The sequence below is a fragment of the Streptopelia decaocto genome (genome assembly GCF_964273445.1).
Source record: "Streptopelia decaocto genome assembly, chromosome: 9".
Classification (NCBI taxonomy): domain Eukaryota; kingdom Metazoa; phylum Chordata; class Aves; order Columbiformes; family Columbidae; genus Streptopelia; species Streptopelia decaocto.
Genome location: NC_138664.1, coordinates 13996805 through 14014846, shown reverse-complemented (window position 1 = coordinate 14014846; position 18042 = coordinate 13996805). Strand labels below are relative to the sequence as shown.

At 40.7% G+C, this 18042-nt stretch overlaps 1 protein-coding gene across 5 annotated transcripts in view; it reads right to left on the bottom strand.

The window, feature by feature from the left end:
• The window catches only part of TCF12 (transcription factor 12), a 160012-nt gene extending 143335 nt beyond the window's left edge, over positions 1–16677 (bottom strand). For 3 of the 5 annotated variants that reach the window (XM_082060685.1, XM_082060688.1, XM_082060689.1), the window contains exons 1-3: positions 16508–16670; positions 15272–15370; positions 14377–14449 (exon numbers count right to left, since the gene is read on the bottom strand). In XM_082060685.1, coding sequence (XP_081916811.1) covers positions 14377–14449; positions 15272–15346 — 148 coding nt within the window. In that variant the 5' untranslated portion in view covers positions 15347–15370; positions 16508–16670. Of the gene's footprint in view, positions 1–14376; positions 14450–15271; positions 15371–15733; positions 15871–16507 lie in introns of those variants that run through there. The other 2 variants (XM_082060687.1, XM_082060686.1) reach the window with 2 other exon arrangements.
• Positions 16678–18042: the final 1365 nt, after the last annotated feature.

Below are 18042 nucleotides of genomic sequence, written 5' to 3'. Positions count from 1 at the left end.
TTCACATTACAATGATTGTTTAAGGGCCAAGGCATTGTTTTTCTCTTAAGGGATATTTACATACAATGTAGATTTTACTAGTCAAATGCAACTGAGACCAAAGCACACTGTTAGCATGTAATAAAGTATTTGTTTTCACTCCTCAGTACTTCTTAAACTTCCCCTCGCACACCAGAATTATGACAGAAGAATCATGTATTTCACAAAAGGCTCTATTTAATGGTATACAACTATTTTTATGACAGGAGAAACAAACAAGTTCAAAAGCACTTCAGGGGAAGGAAAAATTAACGTTCTGAAACTAAGTTCTTCTCCATCATTAGGTTAGATCAAATTTGTTTCATAACTTGAAAACACAGGCTGCCGTAGCACCATTAGCTTTTCCACCCCTGTTAAAGCACATGTTCTGTCTATGACATCCCAAAGAGTATTTATGAAGAATTCAGAATATAGACACAGTAGGAAATGCAGTCACATTTAACACAGCCTCATTTCTTGTTTCAGTCAGAGCAGGTTTTGTCAGAAACCCACTTGATTACTGCATCTTTTTAGACGACTTGTTACCATATCCATGATTATTAGATCATGGCCATAGGCTAGACACTGGTACATATATCCAGCTGTCAAAGTGAATTTAATCCATTAAACACAATGGATTGCTATGGACAGGGCTGTTTTCTGTTTATGTATCAGGAAATCTTTTTAGACTAGTAATTTTCTTCCTTGAAGAAATTTAGGCAAATATATTTATCTGCGCTTTCTTATTTGAATTAGATTCGAATAAAATTTACAGAAAAGAGAAGGATATGTAATCTGTGAAGGTGTGCTCAAACAGTTTCTAGAACATTGCTGTGAGTCCGAGACTGAAATTTGCATTTCCACATTTTTAAATAACAGAATTTACATTTTAAAAGATGTGCAGTTGATACAGTAAGAACTGAATCAAAAAAGAAAAACCAAAGAAGCTTTATCAATGTAAGCAAAAGATTGAATTAAACAAGCAGAGGCATAGAAATGACATGCAAAAGGAGGGAGTGGATATTGACACTGAAAATACATGCAAGCTAATTTAACTCTGCTTAGGTCATATGAAATTATTCCTATTAACCCATTCCCCAAACTGAGGAAGTTAAACACCACTGTCTCTTCTACACTGTGAACACCAGCCCTCATTTTACAGCAAGGCAGCTCCTCAAAGGACGCAGGGACTACGCAGCAAGAGGTGAACAGAGGTTTTGCATCTTAGCCATGTCCTTTGAAACTCAAGATGATCCTCTCTTCACTATGCAATAATACAATCTTGGCAAAAGCTATTAATGCCTGCTTTAGCTTATTTAAATTACAAAAATAACAGCACTAAGTATCAGGTAAGTAATAAGATCTCCTGGGAATTTGCTATTTCTAGTGAATTTCTAGTTACGAATTTTCATGAAAAAAGTCATTAAGACCAAAAAAAATAAAATCACATTTAGAGAATTCTGTATTTTGTTCATAATCCAGTATTCCATATCCCTATAATTTAGTGGATCTGATAAAACAGTAGCATAGATGGAAACAAAACCAGAGGATATTGAAAAGTATTGAATATATCTCAAGATGGAAGCTTGTTACTTGAATTATATGAGCTGCTCATTTCGTTTTGGAATCACTCATCCAAGTATAAAACTCTTTCAGAATTAGAATTTCAAAAGATAAATACCTAGCTGCTCATACTAAACTCATTTTAAATGTTATCTTTGCTAAGCCTGACAAAATCAGGCCACTATTAATACATACTTACATATTCAGAGCACAATGAGCTTATCTCAATGTATTTCAGTGAACCTATTGCCACAATCCCAAAAACAGTGCCCACTCAATCAGCATTCATTGACTCAAAGGCTAAAAGGACACATAAATGGAACTTTACTTGGAGCCATGAAAGGCTTTTATTCCCCAAACATGACTTGAAACCTACTGACAAAACTGTTGGAAGCAGCCTGGGTTATTAATGTTGCATTCGATCCCAAGGACAGCTTAGAGAGCTTCAGTACACATGTCCGCTGATGCAGCATTAAATTTGCTTAAAAAGGGAAAACAACCACAAGCAGACACCTTGCAGAGCCTTATTCCCCAGGTTCACACTGCCAGTGTAATCAATGCTGACCCCTCCTTGGGACAGGAGCTGGTCAGCATGCCAAGGTCACTTACACCACCACTTGTCTCCCCAGGTTAGACCCACACATGTAGAAACTGCAACTAACAAGTCCTGTCTAAACTGCTTAGAGCGGCAGCTCAGTAACGCTTCCCAAGGACCAGCTACAGCAGGCAGAAAGTTATTTTCAAGTACAAATAAAGCATTAATTATTTCATTCTTCCTTAACTTCACTCGGAAGGAGAAAATGAAGTTTTTGTTTAATTCTCAGGTACATCTACTATTTCAGAAAAAATGATAAACCTAAAGACTATGTTACATAAAAAGCTGCAAAGGTTGGAGCAAGCTATACAGGTAACTTAAAATTCTTCTCTTCTGGAGACTCTTTCAGTAATAAAGGAACTCTTAAATATGGAAATCCCAGTCCACGTGAAAAAACATGCTGGACAGTGTTAATCATATTAATTGTCTCCTGGAGACTTAGAGGAGTTTTCACTTTTTCTTTATATTCCTCAGTTTAAAAATTGTTTGATCTTTTTAAATAAGGAAAATAATAATCAACTCCATCCTCACAGCACTTGTAGAAATGGATGTTACTGCTGTCTAGAGTATCTGCACTATACAAGGTGCCTCTGAACTCTGACATTTCGTCTCGGGGAAGAAAACCTAAAAATGTATATACCTCATGGGACAGAAGACATTCACAGAGTTTTCTTAATTTGATAACAATGCCACACTCTGAGGAGGAAATATTTACACACAAAGATCTATCCATATTTGCTGAAAAAGGGATCCCACATAAGGTATATTTTCCAAATAAACAGGAAACTATACATCTTCACAAGTGATTTTCCCCCATTAGTGTCACATTTAAGGTTCTTCAACAGAAACAGTATGGGAGCAAGGCAACCATTTCACTTAGAAAAAAGGAAAATATGAAGTTGATAAGCATTACGAATAAAGCAGCATATTTTCACAACTGTTTTGCAGTAATCAAAATCATGGAGGAATCTCTCTAAAAATATATTTTCAAAATACTAAAATGGACAAGAACCATAGGAAACTATGAAAGTCATACAGAGCTTTTGCAATACATGCTACTTAGTTAAGACAACTCGGTCTATATATGCATTCAAGCTAAGTATGTTAAATAGAAGAATTGTTCACAGCATAAGATTTTTTAAAGCTGTAGCTTTATGGACAGGGGGTTCAACCAACAATTAGGTGTGAAAAAAAGAAAACCATGTATTTTAAAGAAATCTCTGCTTCCCGCTCTTTTCACTCCAGCTATGTGCTAATACTGACAAGGTACTTTCAGATCAATGCACCAAGCGCTTTAGGAGACGCAACAGCTCTGCCAAGAATCCTGCCTTTGAAAGGACTTCCATTGCTATGGCAACAGCATGTTCTCCAGTATCCAATTTGGAGACAACCTATGACACACACATGAGAGATGGCCCAACTCCGACTGATGCCTCACTGCAGCAGAAGCCACACTGTCATACGCATACCACATTTCACTTGCAGAAATATAAGGTACAAACCAGGTTTTTTTGATGACACTTCACAGGGCACTTAAGTTACCTACAAACAAACAGCTGCACCTAGGAGAAAAAAATGCCTTTCACTTTATAAAACAAATATAGGCTATTCAAAGGCCAAAAAGAATATAACCATTAGCATGGAACATAAATTGCATTACACAGCATCTCGCCTATGCAGGCATTTACCTCTTCTCCGATCCCAACTTCCCCTAACAGGATGGGGGAAAAGGAAAAAGGAAGTGTTGGTCCATAGTAAATAAGCAGATGATTGAACTCGTTACTCAGTACTCAGCAAGTATCTTGAAAATAAAGTGGGTTTAATGAGCATAACAGATATGCATAAATATAAACCTTGGTTTTACTTCATCATTCAAAAAAAAAGAAGTTCTCTTATAATGTTTCACCTTCCACACATAAATGCATTCACAAATTACAGTCTTGACACGTCTTGAAATTTAGTCTAACATATAGAGTTTTAAGTATCCATGCCATATATATCACTCTTAGAAGAGTTAATATACTACTACACAGGGACTAGCCAGTAATTCAAGCCATTAAAAAGGATAAGAAGGAAATCTCAGTTACATATCCGTTTCTGCACTTTTATTACATGACAGCTTTCAAAAAAGTCGATAAAAACCAGGCTCTTGTTCCTCACCCAAGTTCATTCACCCCAGATGGTCAGATATATCTTTCCTGTAACACAATGAGAAACGTAACAACGTGGTTGCATTCTTCACGTTCCTGGCAACCCTAAAATAGTTTAGTAACCTTTAATGTTACTTCTGATTGTACAGTACAGCGCTCACATACTGAGGACTAACAGAGTGGCAGAAAGTTTTTGTAAAGAATCACAACCTCCTTTAATACCTTGGCAGAAGAAAGAAGATTAACTTTTATACAAGTTGACTATTTCCCCCTTTAAAGGGGTTGACTTACAAAGAGGGAAAAATAAAAGGGCCTTTTGCTGATTCATGAAGGCCTGAAAGCCCATTAGAAGAGTGTGCTCTGGAGGGGACACAGTCTCCCAACCTTTAAAGCCTGTCCCTGCTTCTTTTTGAAGTACCGGGCACTATCCAGCTTGCTTTGCATGTAGTAATATTACACATTATTTTAATAATATTCCGAATTAATGAAATCAACAAATGAAAGGGGAAAAAAAGATGGGGGGTGGGGGCTGGTCTGTTTGGGGTTTTATTGGAGTTTGAGCTTTAAGAAGGTTTTTTGGTGTGTTTTGTTGTTGGTTTGGTTTTGAGTTGAGGAGCTTTCTAAGTTCAGCATCTTACAAGTGCTTGCAAGAAAAATATCTAATTCAGATGTCCTTGTCATAAGTAATATTGACAAAGTTCATGCTCCATTTTTTTGTGTGCTTATTACTGTCCTCTGGCAAGGGAATACGATATCAGAGATATTTTCAAGGTTACCAAAATAAAAGCATTACACAGAGCAGAGAACACATGGCAAACATTACATGCATTTATACACATAAAGTGGCAGAGAAGTGCATTTCTCTTCTAAAAATCAAATCAAGGGAAAAATTTCTGATTTACTGTACCATTCAACAACCTTGCATCTACGCATCACAAGTAGTAATCTCGCAAAGACATCCTACAAAACACACCCATGTGAACTCGGAGCAGTGAACACCGTGCATCGCTTTTAGAAACGTACAAAAGCTTTTCATTACTCCAAAACTCGGTCATCTTCATTAAATTAGCATCTCTTCATAAAAGCCTTGGCTTCATTTAGCATTCAGGAAGATGAAAGAGTAGCTACCCTCCTTATGGATTACTTCTCTATTACAAGAGAATGTTTTGCACGTCAAAAGCAAACATTAAAGGATTAAATGATATTGTCAGTTCTGTTCTTGTTTATTTGCAGTGGGCAGTGAAGAGAATTGCAAAGAAACAATCACTGATTATTTTAAGCTGTGTTCTTTTCAAGGATTATGACTCATGAAGTTGCTGCATAAAGAAACAGGAATGGGATAGGTGTCGCATTGAAAATCATCAAAACATCACCATATAAAAAATGTCCTACAAGCAAAGCTGTCTGGATAAATCATTTCACAGAGTAGCCACAATAGCTCTTGGGATAACACCAAGACAATGGTATCTTGCATTCAAATAAACAAAAACCAAAAATGTAAACAACAAATTCCATTATCCTACAGAAGACTAAAAATACTTTAGGATTTTTTGAAGCATATTTACCTCCAACAGCATCCTCTTAACACTAATACAACACAGTAGAAAATTAAAGAGATATTTGGTCACAAGGCATCCCTTCAGCATGCAAAATGCAAAATTCAATGACTTTACCATGGAATTATCTACATCTTATAGGCTCCAAACACGTTTTCCAACAGAACTAGAGAAAACAAGTTTGCAAAGTGATGGGGTTTTTTTAAATTACACTCTTCACATTTTTCTCACACATTATATGCTAATAGTACAAATCACACTCAGTAAGACTTACGTTTTGCTCAATTTTCTGTCTGGTTGCCTTCTTACTGACTCATCCAAGTAAAAAAACAGTTTATCTTGGACATTTAGATAGACGTTAAAAATGCAGATAGTACATACAAAAACCACCAATGTGCATTCAGTTTTTATTTTGGGTAAGGCTTGGAACCATTCGATACACTAAAGATTTTGTCTGTAAAATCTGAACACGGAAGAAGATGGGAGTACTATAAATCTATTCACTCTCCAAAGAGAGTGAATATATATGATACATATCATAATATAGCGATATATTGTGGTCGGTCATACTCTAAACATAATAAATACAAACACCAGGTAACACTACAGACCAAGTTCTTGCTTATATTGAATTAAGGGTAAACTTTGGTTTAAACTCAATTTCATTTAACATACAGAACATGCACGTTCATGGTCTGATATTCATTGGTATTTTACCCGCAAAATGTATACAACTAGAAATGACCCAATCTGGATTTTGTTTTACTGGGTATGTTTTTCTAACAATTAGTTCTGCCTGTCCATCTTTGTATTTAAAAAAGGGGAAAAAACACAGTCTAAAATGTAATTGTCACAAATCAGGGCTCAGAACACAGTTGTATATAAAACTCCAACCCAGACTAACTTAAGTTGCTCCATGTTAACACTGCTACACCTTCAGCAGCAGCAAGAACTCTGAAAGAGACAAGGCACAAACAGAACGCTTCCTGCAGCTTTGTCCATGCGAAATAAAGTTGAACAGCGAAAGTAAGTGGTTCAACCTATTGCTAGTACTCCACATAACTAACAACCTGACAAAGCCATGCAGATACCACCATTTCTGCAGCTACAACTGGTACAGGGAAAACAAGTCCACAATACCAAAAAGCAGACTTGAAAAGCATAACACAAATATCTCATGTGCTCATAAAAAACAATATAGGCAACCTCTGCACAACTTCAGGAGCAAGAAATCAGGTCGACTGCAATAAACAAGATTTACTTCAGGGAAAAAAAAACAAACACTATTAATTCAAAACTATCAGTTATACGTAAAAAATATCTACCTATTTTCCACTTAGCAATAAAGAGAAATTGTGTGTAATACCAGAGATGTACTTTTTACTCTCCTTTTTAAATGCAATTCTACAGCACATACAGTTTCTGAAGTTTGCTGTAGCACTAATATGGAAGCACACAACTCCCCTGGCCAGGGCAACCCTTACTTAGTTTCATGCTAAGGTTTTACTCGCGTTCCTAGAGAGCATTGCCCTCCTAACAGCGCTATAAGGTAAACCCTTTTTATCAAGTCTCTTCCTCTTCCAACCCCCATTCCAAGAACCTTTTTGAACACACCAGTAACATTTTTTTTTAATGTGATCAAGCAAGATTTTTCTGAATTATATTGGTAAGAACACAAAGTTTATTTCATTTAAAGCAATTTCAGCTCCTTCTTGGTGGGAGGGGTGGATGGGTTGGGAATCACATCTCTAGCATACAAGAATAATCTAACAAAGTCCTAAAGATTGATTGGGTACATTTTAGCCTGATTATCCAGTGAAGACAGTGAGATATTATTAAATATAACAAAAGCTGCTCTTTCTGATCATTCTTGGTATTCAGTTAACATCTTCACCAAAAAAGTATGTCCTTTATGTTTTTGAATGTTGTGTTTACAAGCACGGCTTTGTTTAACAAATGAAAAACACAAGGCATTCATTCAAGACATTAAAAAAAAAATGTATCATTATCTCATCTTAGACTCATCATAGAAAAAAAAAAAAAAACTTGCCCCTACAACCACTAACAAATAAAGGATTATAGTATTTTAAAAGTCCACAAGTACTTCCAAATCATCACGCTGAGGTCACAATAGAACTGAGCGCTTCTTGATTTTCATATTAATAAAAAACCCCAAAAATCAAAGGAGTGGCCATCACTACTTAAGACAGAAAAAAGCAGAGTTTAAAAATAAGTTTCCTGTCCTTTGAATGACAATTAAGCACTATATTATACTTTTTCCCCTTTTCTTACAATGCTTAATAACAAAAGAAATCATGAGGGTGTATACACAATTGAAAACTACTTATGAATATTCAATAACAATCTCCATCAAATAATTCACATGCAGAAGAAAACAGCGCCTTTCCTTATTTCTTTATTTACTATTTAAATTCAGTGACTGCCTCACATGAGAACATACAAAACTAATCAAGTTTTACTATCCATTTCTGAAAAAAATGCTAATACATTAAATTAGACAATGCCTCTAAAAAAAGCTTTTTAGAGAACATACTTTACTCAGTGAAGTCATTCATTGAAACTGACTTTTCAAATATTATAAACTCATATTTATTTTGAAGGCAATTTAAGATAGAACACTCATCTATTATATCACAGATATCATACCTGGCTCTATAGGTAACTTAAGAAATTGTACAGAGCTTCTAAAAATCCTCAATGCTATTCCCCAAAACCATAATCCTCCAACATTAGAGTACCAAAAAAAGAACTGCATCTCTGCAGTCAGGAGACATCAGCTCAGGAGACCTAGTAGACTATTCAAGTTTGTGCACACCTTTCAAGTTTAGAAATAGTCTCCACAAACTCCAATCTTACTCAGTGATATGGTATTATTAATATATTAGTGCCTTAAACATCCTTCTGTTCATAAGTTAATACACACAATTTTCAACCATGGAAAAATTACATTATACCTTTAGAAACTTCAAGAAAATACAGTTTACTAAGTGTATAGCAGATTAATATAAATCATGTAACAGTGTCTATATGCTCAAGTATGGATAAAGTAGAATTATCTGAGACAAACAGCTGTCACACCAACTTGATAGCAAAATGACTAAGGGGTTAAGTCATCTTTGTGTGACAGCTGGAAAGAAGCAGGGGGAAGGAAAACTTTGGCATGTATGGGTGAATAACCATAAAATTCCCTTGCCAGAGACCAAAAGAGACCACAAACAAATAAAACCAAAAAAACCCAAACCTTAGCAAAAGCTACAGACATAATAAAAGGTCTACAGTAATTAAGGGACTGAGTGCAAGCTCAGCTGCCATTAAAGGACACACAAAATACATAAGAATGTCATTTATACTTCTCATTAAAGAGAAGAAATTCCTGAAATCTTCATCTCACTTGGATTTGGACCATTTGAAGAGTAATCCATGGGTCTCCCCTACAAACAACTAGAGCAGAAAGAAACTACAGATACCTTTCTGCTTTCAAGCACAAGGCTTCTACAACTCTTCCCTAACAGCCTTCAGAAGAAGACGGAATTTAGCATCCCTCAGACCCAAGATGAAATACAAGGCTAACAGGTCCACTGGTTCACTGTTAATGGAACTAGAGGACAAATTAGATATTAAAAATAAAGATAATAAAAAAAGTCACACAGCTGCATGACCTAATGTTTGTTTTAACAGGCCACCCTAGATTTCTGGCATTTAATACACAATAAGCTTATCTTCTTTTGAACAGCAAACAAAACCACAGAGGATCACAACATTTTGGATGACAAAACCAGAAATACAGATCAAAATCCTGAAACACAGCTCTTCCACTTTTAAAAAAGATTTATTTAAAAGAGCCTGTCATGACCTACTACACTGTAGGACAAGACTAAGTGACTACATGATACCTCTCATCAACTCCTTAATTCAGGGATTAGGAGCAGGCACTAGGAATTTCCTATACCTCAATGGGAGACTGCACCAGAAACACACTCAGAGTGACATCAGAGAATTGATGCTTCTTAGGAATCACAGTTCTGACAAAAAAAATAAGAAAAAATAATGTATTTTGAAAGGTTAGGACCACTAACTTGTATACATAACAAGTCTCATCTTTCTGCAGTTTTCTCCAAGGCTGTGATTTGGCTGTCAGAGTGCCTCTTCAACCCTCGCTGTAGATTAAAGAACACAGCATTTAAAACAGTGTCCATCCAGTGCCCATCCCAAGATTTTTGTTGAGGTTTGTTTGATTTACGAGGAACTGCTGATGCAAAACTAAAAAGGAAATAAGAGTTTATGGGACTGACAAACACTACTCAAGTCAGGTTTTGCTAATTTTGGAAACGCTGCTTGGTAACTTAATAGACCTACTGCCATTGTGTCCATTCTCAAGGCACACGGCCCTAATTTAGGGACACTGAAGTTAATGGCAGGCTATCAACTTCAATGGTCCTGGCATCAAGCTCCTAATTACTGGCCTATCCCAATCCATCCCTTACAAGCCCAGTAGATTTGTAGACAGAAGTGGAAAGGGCTGCATCTTAAATTTGCATAAAAGGGGACCAAACTGATACAAACATATCTGAACAGATACATTCAGCAGTTGTTTTTCCACGTGGGTCTAGTATGAGGAATGTCTGGTTACACACGAGATTTGTGCCCAGTGCTGCCCACACACGTGTGTGCACTCATTTCTCATTGACTTCAGAAGAATCGTAAAGGCAAGAGAAGTGTTATATTTGGGCAACTTAGCTCTTGAACTGTAACTCTAACTCTAAACTCCTACTAGTTTGGGTTTTGTTAGACATCCACATTATCTTCAGCCTTTTCACTGATACCTCACATCTACACGTGCAGAGCCACATACAAAAATAATGCTATTGGTACAATGAGGAGGCTACAAAAATTGAAGACAGTAAGCCATGTAGGAAAATACTGTCTCATATATTCTTCTTTAACATCAAGAAGTTCTTTGCAATAGCAAAAGAAAAGGGTTTTATTTTAGAGTACCACACTCAAGATTTTAAAAGTTTCAATCACAGGAAAAACTGAAATTGAGATCAAACGTGCTGGGAACCATAGGAAAATTGTACCATTACTGCCTGTGGCAGGCACCTGAATATTGTGACTGCATTTTAATGGAGCTACTGTAATAAATAAAGGGCATTGGGCAAAATGGGTAACCATCCAAGTTTGTATTGGCGTACCTTTTGTTGTTTTGACAAACACAAAACAACGCAAAATTTCACTGTAAATCATAAGCACTGCTATTAACCATAGTAGCAACTCAGAAGATGTTAATTTAAAATAAAATCAGAAAAAAAAAAAAAAAAGCCAGATTAAAAAGCCTGACAGAGCATATCTCTGACCTTTGCCTGCTCCTTCTACAATTTCTAAGATAAAAATGGTTTTATCTTCACAAGTTGGTTTTGGCGGAGAAAAGAATGGGAAGTTCTGTTTTAAACAAAAGGTAATTACAACAGGTATGACAAGGAATATTTTGCAGCTTAACTCACTGACTTCCATGTCAGGTTACTTTTCCAGTATGTTTATTTTCACCGGTAGTCTGACCAAGTTATTTGACTTTATCAGCAGCTTACACGACTTACTGTCATAAGATACTACGATATATCAGATTAGTTCACTTATTTCATCTGCAGCTTTCGTTCATAACTGATTGACCTGTAGAAAGCAAGCCTGCCCCAACACCAGACTTTTGCTATCTTTTAATCAAAACACAATGTTCATATGTTAACCCATGACAGCATTTTCTTACAAATTATAGACGGTCATATTAGCTGTTTTATTTAAGCAACCAAGTTACACATATATTTTTACAGCATAATCAAGAGAAACATTGCAGAACTACACCAGGTCAAGCTTATAACATCAGAATTAATAACATATACCCTACTATTTCCAACATTTCACAAAGCCACACCTGAAAAACAGAACTCAATCATCTTTGAACATCAATTAGTTTGTCCTTTTAAACTGGGGGCCAGGGGGTGGCAAGGAAAAAGCATCATGAGCATTCCTTCCTTCTATATCAGGTTTCCCAGAAACATACAGTCTTAAGAGACACGCAGACAAGCAATTGACTACCACTTACATACTGGGGGCCACCAGGCTGCATCTCTAATCACTGATAGGTTGAGGGGAGGCAGGGAAGGTTTTTTCAGATTTAAGTTTAAGGTTTAAGTGGGGGGGGGGGGTCTATAATTACAAACAATAAACACATTCATATTCCAACTAAGAAAAGGAAAACGCTTTCCTGTAGTATGCTTGTAAAGACATCAGGAAAATAAAACAATTGAGTTTAATAAGAAAGATACTGAAGCAAGCTTCACCTCTGTAATTGCCATCAAAATCACAGTGTCTCTCTAAGAAGCAGCATCATTCTGCATTCAAAGGAAAAAATTTTAAAAGTAGTTTTTAAGAATCTATGTATACTGTGCTTTTTGGTACTGGATACCTCCTCCTTTCATGTTTCTCTTTAAAAAGCTGCCTATAGCAGCAAAAAAATGAAATAAAATTTCAAACATTGTACTAGAAGTTACAGAACACTTGAAATTAAAGCAAGATCACAATTAAATCAGAGTGCTAGAAACTAAATGTCTATAATTCATCACTGATCTTAAGACAGTCTTTCTACAACACTTAACACTGACTCAGAACACAACCAATAAAGAAGTTTGTCACATCTCACTCCTGCAGAGTAATCCCCCTAGGTCAAGGCTTAGGTCGTAACATTTTAAGAATTAGGACATATAATCCCACTAACCAGTAAATCTCTACAACTAGAAATGTTTTGAATTAAAACCCACAACTATACACCATTATCTTTTCCAAAAGTTTAAGTTTAGCTTGTTTGACAGCTGCAGTGTATTACTCATGATTGCTATCTATGTGATGATATACCATATTGGTAGAGAAATTCAAGGGGGCAATAACACTCTTTCTCCCAAAAAGCTAAGTATTCTGCCATTGTCTCTTTTTCTGAGCCATCCAAGGAAAGAAGGGGAAACATTACCTACAAATAGGGCAAGCTGCATCACCTAAGAATTATTCAAAAGCTAAACTAAAAATGAAAGCTTTATTGCTTAACAGAAAATTATTCTGCTCATGCAGGAAAAGCAAGGGGAAAGGGTGATTAGATGTTCAGGCTGTGCTCCACACAGCAAGTTTTAGCTGTCTGAATGTCTTTTAAAACAAGCTTTTGAGAAACAGCTGTCTTGAATATTTGTATTGTTTAAAAAAATTAACCATATTGTATACAAATTTGCTGTCTTACTATTGCAAATAAATTTAAAATTGATATACTTTCAGAGAGCAAGACAAAGCCAATTATATATCTTAGGAGAGAAAAGCTATAATGCTTCTTCAAGTATTTGGCAACGACAACATTTGCTGCATATTTTCATCAAATTAAATGTGAGAGATAGTCTCTGAAAAGTTTGCAAAATTATACAATTCAGAAGCTTTAAGGTGCTTTGAAAAACAAAAATTCAAAACCATCACTAAAATGCAAGGTGTCATCTGGGCTCTCAAAGCAACAGCTCTGACAATGTAAGAAGCAGCATTAGTGCACAACTTCAAACTACTACTTCACTCCTCTACTGGCATCCTAAAAATTTATTTTTCATTAACCTGAACTAAGAACACAAACATCACTTTGTTGTATTCATAAACAAAAACATCACTGTGTTCACAGAAAGTAAACATTAGTAAGAAAGAACAAAACACGTTATCAAAAAGTTACTTTAGTTTCTTCTTGTAAGTAGAAATAAACATAGCCTTTACAAGAATGATACAAAGTATCTGCTAAAAAACTACAATTATTTCCTTTTAAAGGCTTAGCTTAAAAGTCTCTGGAAACAGCTATTACGCAGCCCGCAATGGAAAGACATTGAAACCAAAAAACACACCTAACATTTACTTGCTTTTCATATGCACTGATGAAGACTCAACATGAGAGGATTATATTCGTTAAGACTCTGAGAAATACACAGTACTACAAAATAGTATTAGCCCTACATTTTCCTTAAGATCTGCATTTTCAAACATATCCTTGAGTCAGGAGCATTTCATTATTTGGCATTTTACTGAAGTGTTTCCTCCTTCCATACACAGGTTATGAAATACTTGAACTGAACAGGTAAGTTTGATTTTATGAACCAAACAAAAACAAATAAGCTATTCATCTTTAACATTAACAGATAAACAGACAGCTTGCACATCTGTATGACTGGAGATACTAACATTCTGCTGCACTGAGACAAGCAGTCTAAGGCACATAGAGAAAAACCATGGTTAAAGCTAACAAAATGTGTTACAGAGATCAAAACAGCACATCTCTAATTAATCTGAATGTTTTATGAGAATATGTAGAAATGAAAGATTACCATACTTTGAACACATGAAGACTACACTAAAACATCAAGACCTAGTTACTAAGTGAACTTTATGTATCTTGGCTGCATCCTACCTGATCCACTGAACTGGCTGCTTCCTAGCGTAGTTGGTCTGGTTTTCCCACTATTAACAGGTGGAGAAAACATCTGCAAAACAAGAAAAAAAAGTTGCGTGTAAATTAGTTTTGAAACTCTGTGCTAAATTAGTTATGTCAATTTAAATAAAAGTTAATAGGAAACAGATATTCTATTCATTTTTCTGCTAGGAAATAAAGAAAACATAAGATGCATGTTTAGATACATAAAAATCAATAAGCTGAAGTATTCCTTGCAATCTACTAATACGACTAAAATCTCCTTCCTATGTCAACACAAACAACTGAAAAGAAAAAATAAAAGGAGACCTACTACTACTATGGTAAATTAAAATAGTTATATATCTTAAGTTTTGCTACTCAATATATATTTCTTATTGATTTGTAAGTTTAAAGTCACTAGATAAAGTCGCTTTTGAGAGGCAGTAGTTTCCTATTATGTTTATAAATAAAGCACCTTTCTGAAATCTGTTAAAAGTATCACACAGAAAATATCTATAATTTTCTAGGCCAAAATCACTGTACAAACTATCAATGAATAACTCCTGTTACTTACAGGCATTAAGTTTTCTTTTAGTTTGTTTTTGTTTTTGTTTTTTTTTTAAAAAAAGCCAAATTACCAGTGCCACATGCCAGCTTAACAAATGTTAATTATTAGATTATGCCATCACTGGGTCAGCCTGATTTTAACCAGCTAAACCAATTGACCCAGCTGGTATTACAGTATTAAATCTGGAAGTCTAGACATTACATCAAAGTTCAGGTGTCCAACTTGGCTGGGACGGACCCAGCCGAGCCCTGCGTGCTGCTGCCCCTACTCCTCAGCTGGCTTTACCGCGCAGGAGTCACGGGAAGATCTCGGAGAACATCCTACCGCACTGAAATCCAGCAAGTCGCTCAGTTCCTTGTCGGTTCCTATAGCGGCCATCCTCTGCTGCTGGGAATTCATCTTCCTCCGCTCCTTGATCACGTCCTGGGGGACAGGGAGAGCGGCACGGGCAGCACCTCGCCGCGGGCTGGGACCGACCCCGGCTCGGGGAAAGCGGCCCCGGGCAGAAGGGCCGCCGGTCCCTGCACCCCTGAGGCGGGGTGGGGAATCCCCGGGGAGCCCCGCTTTACCGGCGGACTGACGGAACCAAACTAGCCAAGTCTGCTCAAGTTTGCTCAGGCTCCCTCTCCTCCCTCATTCCGCCTCCCCCCCGCCGCGCGCAGAGCACACACCCGCCGCGGCGGGGCCGCCACCGCCAGGAATTAGGTCCCCCCAGGCAAGCGAAAGCAAATAAACAGCCGCGGCCCGGCGAAGGCCGGAGAATTAGCGAGAGATTAAGTGACTCACTGTCTCGGCAACAATGGGGCTGACAAGCGGGGCTGGCCGCGGCTCAGCAGAGCCCCCTCCGCCGCGGCATTATGGGCGCTGCCGGCTCCCCTCCGCGCCCCGGGCCGCGGCTCGGGCTCGGGACCGGCGGGCCAGGACCGCCCCCGCGCACCGCACGCGCACACGGGGCCGGGCGCGCGCGCCGCCGCCGGGCTGGGGGTGCGGGGTGGAATGCGCGTGCGGCGGGGGGGCGTGCGCGCGCGGCGCTCGGGGGGAGCGGAAGGAGGGGCGGCGGGTCCGCGCCTTCCCTTGTGCCCGCCGGGCGCCGGGGGGAGCGGCGGGGGCGCTGCCGCAGCCCCGCTCCCCTCCAAGTTTCGGAGCCGCCGGGCGCGCCGGGGCCCGGCTACGGCTGCCGCGATCCTTTATGAGCGCTGGGAGCCGCGCGGCGCGGAACGCGCGCCCCGAACGCCGCCCGCGGGGACTCGCTCCTGCCCGGGGCCGGGAGCCGCAGCCCGCCCGGGGTCCGCGGCCCGCCCCGCCGCAGATCCCCGGCACACCGCGCCACTACACGGCTGGCCGGCCCCGGCTGCCGCCCCTCGGGCTTCTCAGCGGCGCCTTCTCTTCTTCCGCGGCCTCCCCGCAGCCCCCGCGGCGGCCCCCGAGCAGCCCCGCTCCCGCCCGGCCGCGCCGCCCTGCCCCTCGCCGCCGCCTCTGCCCCTGCGAGCGCCCGGCCGCCGCTTCTCTCCCCCCCACCGCTCTCCCAACTTCTCCCGGGCCCCCGCCGCCCGCACTTACCTGCTGCCCCCCGTACGCTCTGGTGACCAGGACCGGGCCGGCGGCGGCGGGCGGGCCGCGGGCTGGGTGGGAGGCGACGAGCCGAGCGCTCCCCCCCCCCGCTGGAAGGAACTTGTGGGTTTCCCTCAGGCAGACATTTTTTTGCTTACAGAGCCACAGCACCACGTTCACGGCTCCGGCTCCGTATCCCTCCGCGCCGAGCGCCGCCACGGCCTTAACCCTTGCCGCGCCGCTGCCGGCCGGGGGCGGGCGGGAACAGCCGCGGCGCTGGCGGCGGCCCCACGGGCACCCCTTGGAGCCGTCTCGGCACCCGCCTCACCTCAGGGCGCAGCGCCGGGACGCCCCAGCAGCTGCGGGATGGCAGCGGGGCCACTTGCACCGCCGCGCAGGAGGCCGGCGGGCGAGTGTCGGCGGCGCGGCGAGAAGCGGGAGCCGTCGGCCCCCGGCCCGCTCAGGGACACCGCAACGGGCACCCACTAAACACGCACCGCACGGGAACAGACCCGCCCCACCGCACTCCTGCTCAACCAAACCGCCAGCACAAACCTCGACATGTAGCACTGATATCAACGCACGTGCCCCAAAATGCTCTGAATCCACATACCCTAAAATGTGCCTAAATACTTTTCCCATATCAATATACAGTCTGTCTTTGCAAAATAAAGTTGCATATGAATTAAATCAAGGTTTCAGCATTCATTAGCAGCTTCCTCTTAAATACATATAATTAAAACTGTAACATGTCAAAGCACGAAGATATGTATGTTAATGCAAGAACACACATCCACGTAAACGCTGCAGTTCTCCCAGACGGGTGATGCTACAGGCGATTAAGCCCAATGATTGCCGCGCAGGAACAGGCACCAGCGTGCGAAGAGCCCGCGCCCTCACTTGGGTCCTGCCACTAATACAGACATCACTCTTCTGTGCTCCATCTCCTTCCCCATAAAACAGCCCTACCAGCCTGTCCTACTGCTGGGACGTTCATTTCACGTCTGGCAGCTGCTGGGGTACCCCGGCGTGTACGATTCTTCTCCCGACGCCTGGGGGGCGACCCCTTTGCCGCCCCCGCCCCGCGGCTGCCGAGCCTGCAGAGCCCCCAGGCGGCACCGACCCGCCACCGCTGGGCCCGGCCTGCTCCTTCCCGACCCTGCCCTCTGAGCGTGAGAATCGAAAAATAATAGTCTCTGCAGCTACTGGCATGTTATTATTTTGGAGCAAGGGGACTTACAGAACACAGGGGCAATGCAAAAGGATGGTGAAAACCCCGGAGAACCTAAAACGCTCCAGGGAGGCAGCGCCCAGTGCAGAGAGGCACGCTGTGGGGAGGCGCGCTCGCCCCTCACAGGCTGCTGCTTGGCAGCCCCCCACGTTTGGAGAGCAGCGGGCTGTACGGAGGGCTCTTTGGCCCCACGCCAGCCCCTTCCAACTCAACTCTTCCCACCCCCAGACCCCGACTGTGACATCTTCCGGTGGAAGGAGAGAGTGATAACAAACTTACCACCACCAGGCAAAGGCAAATTGGAGATTCTGGC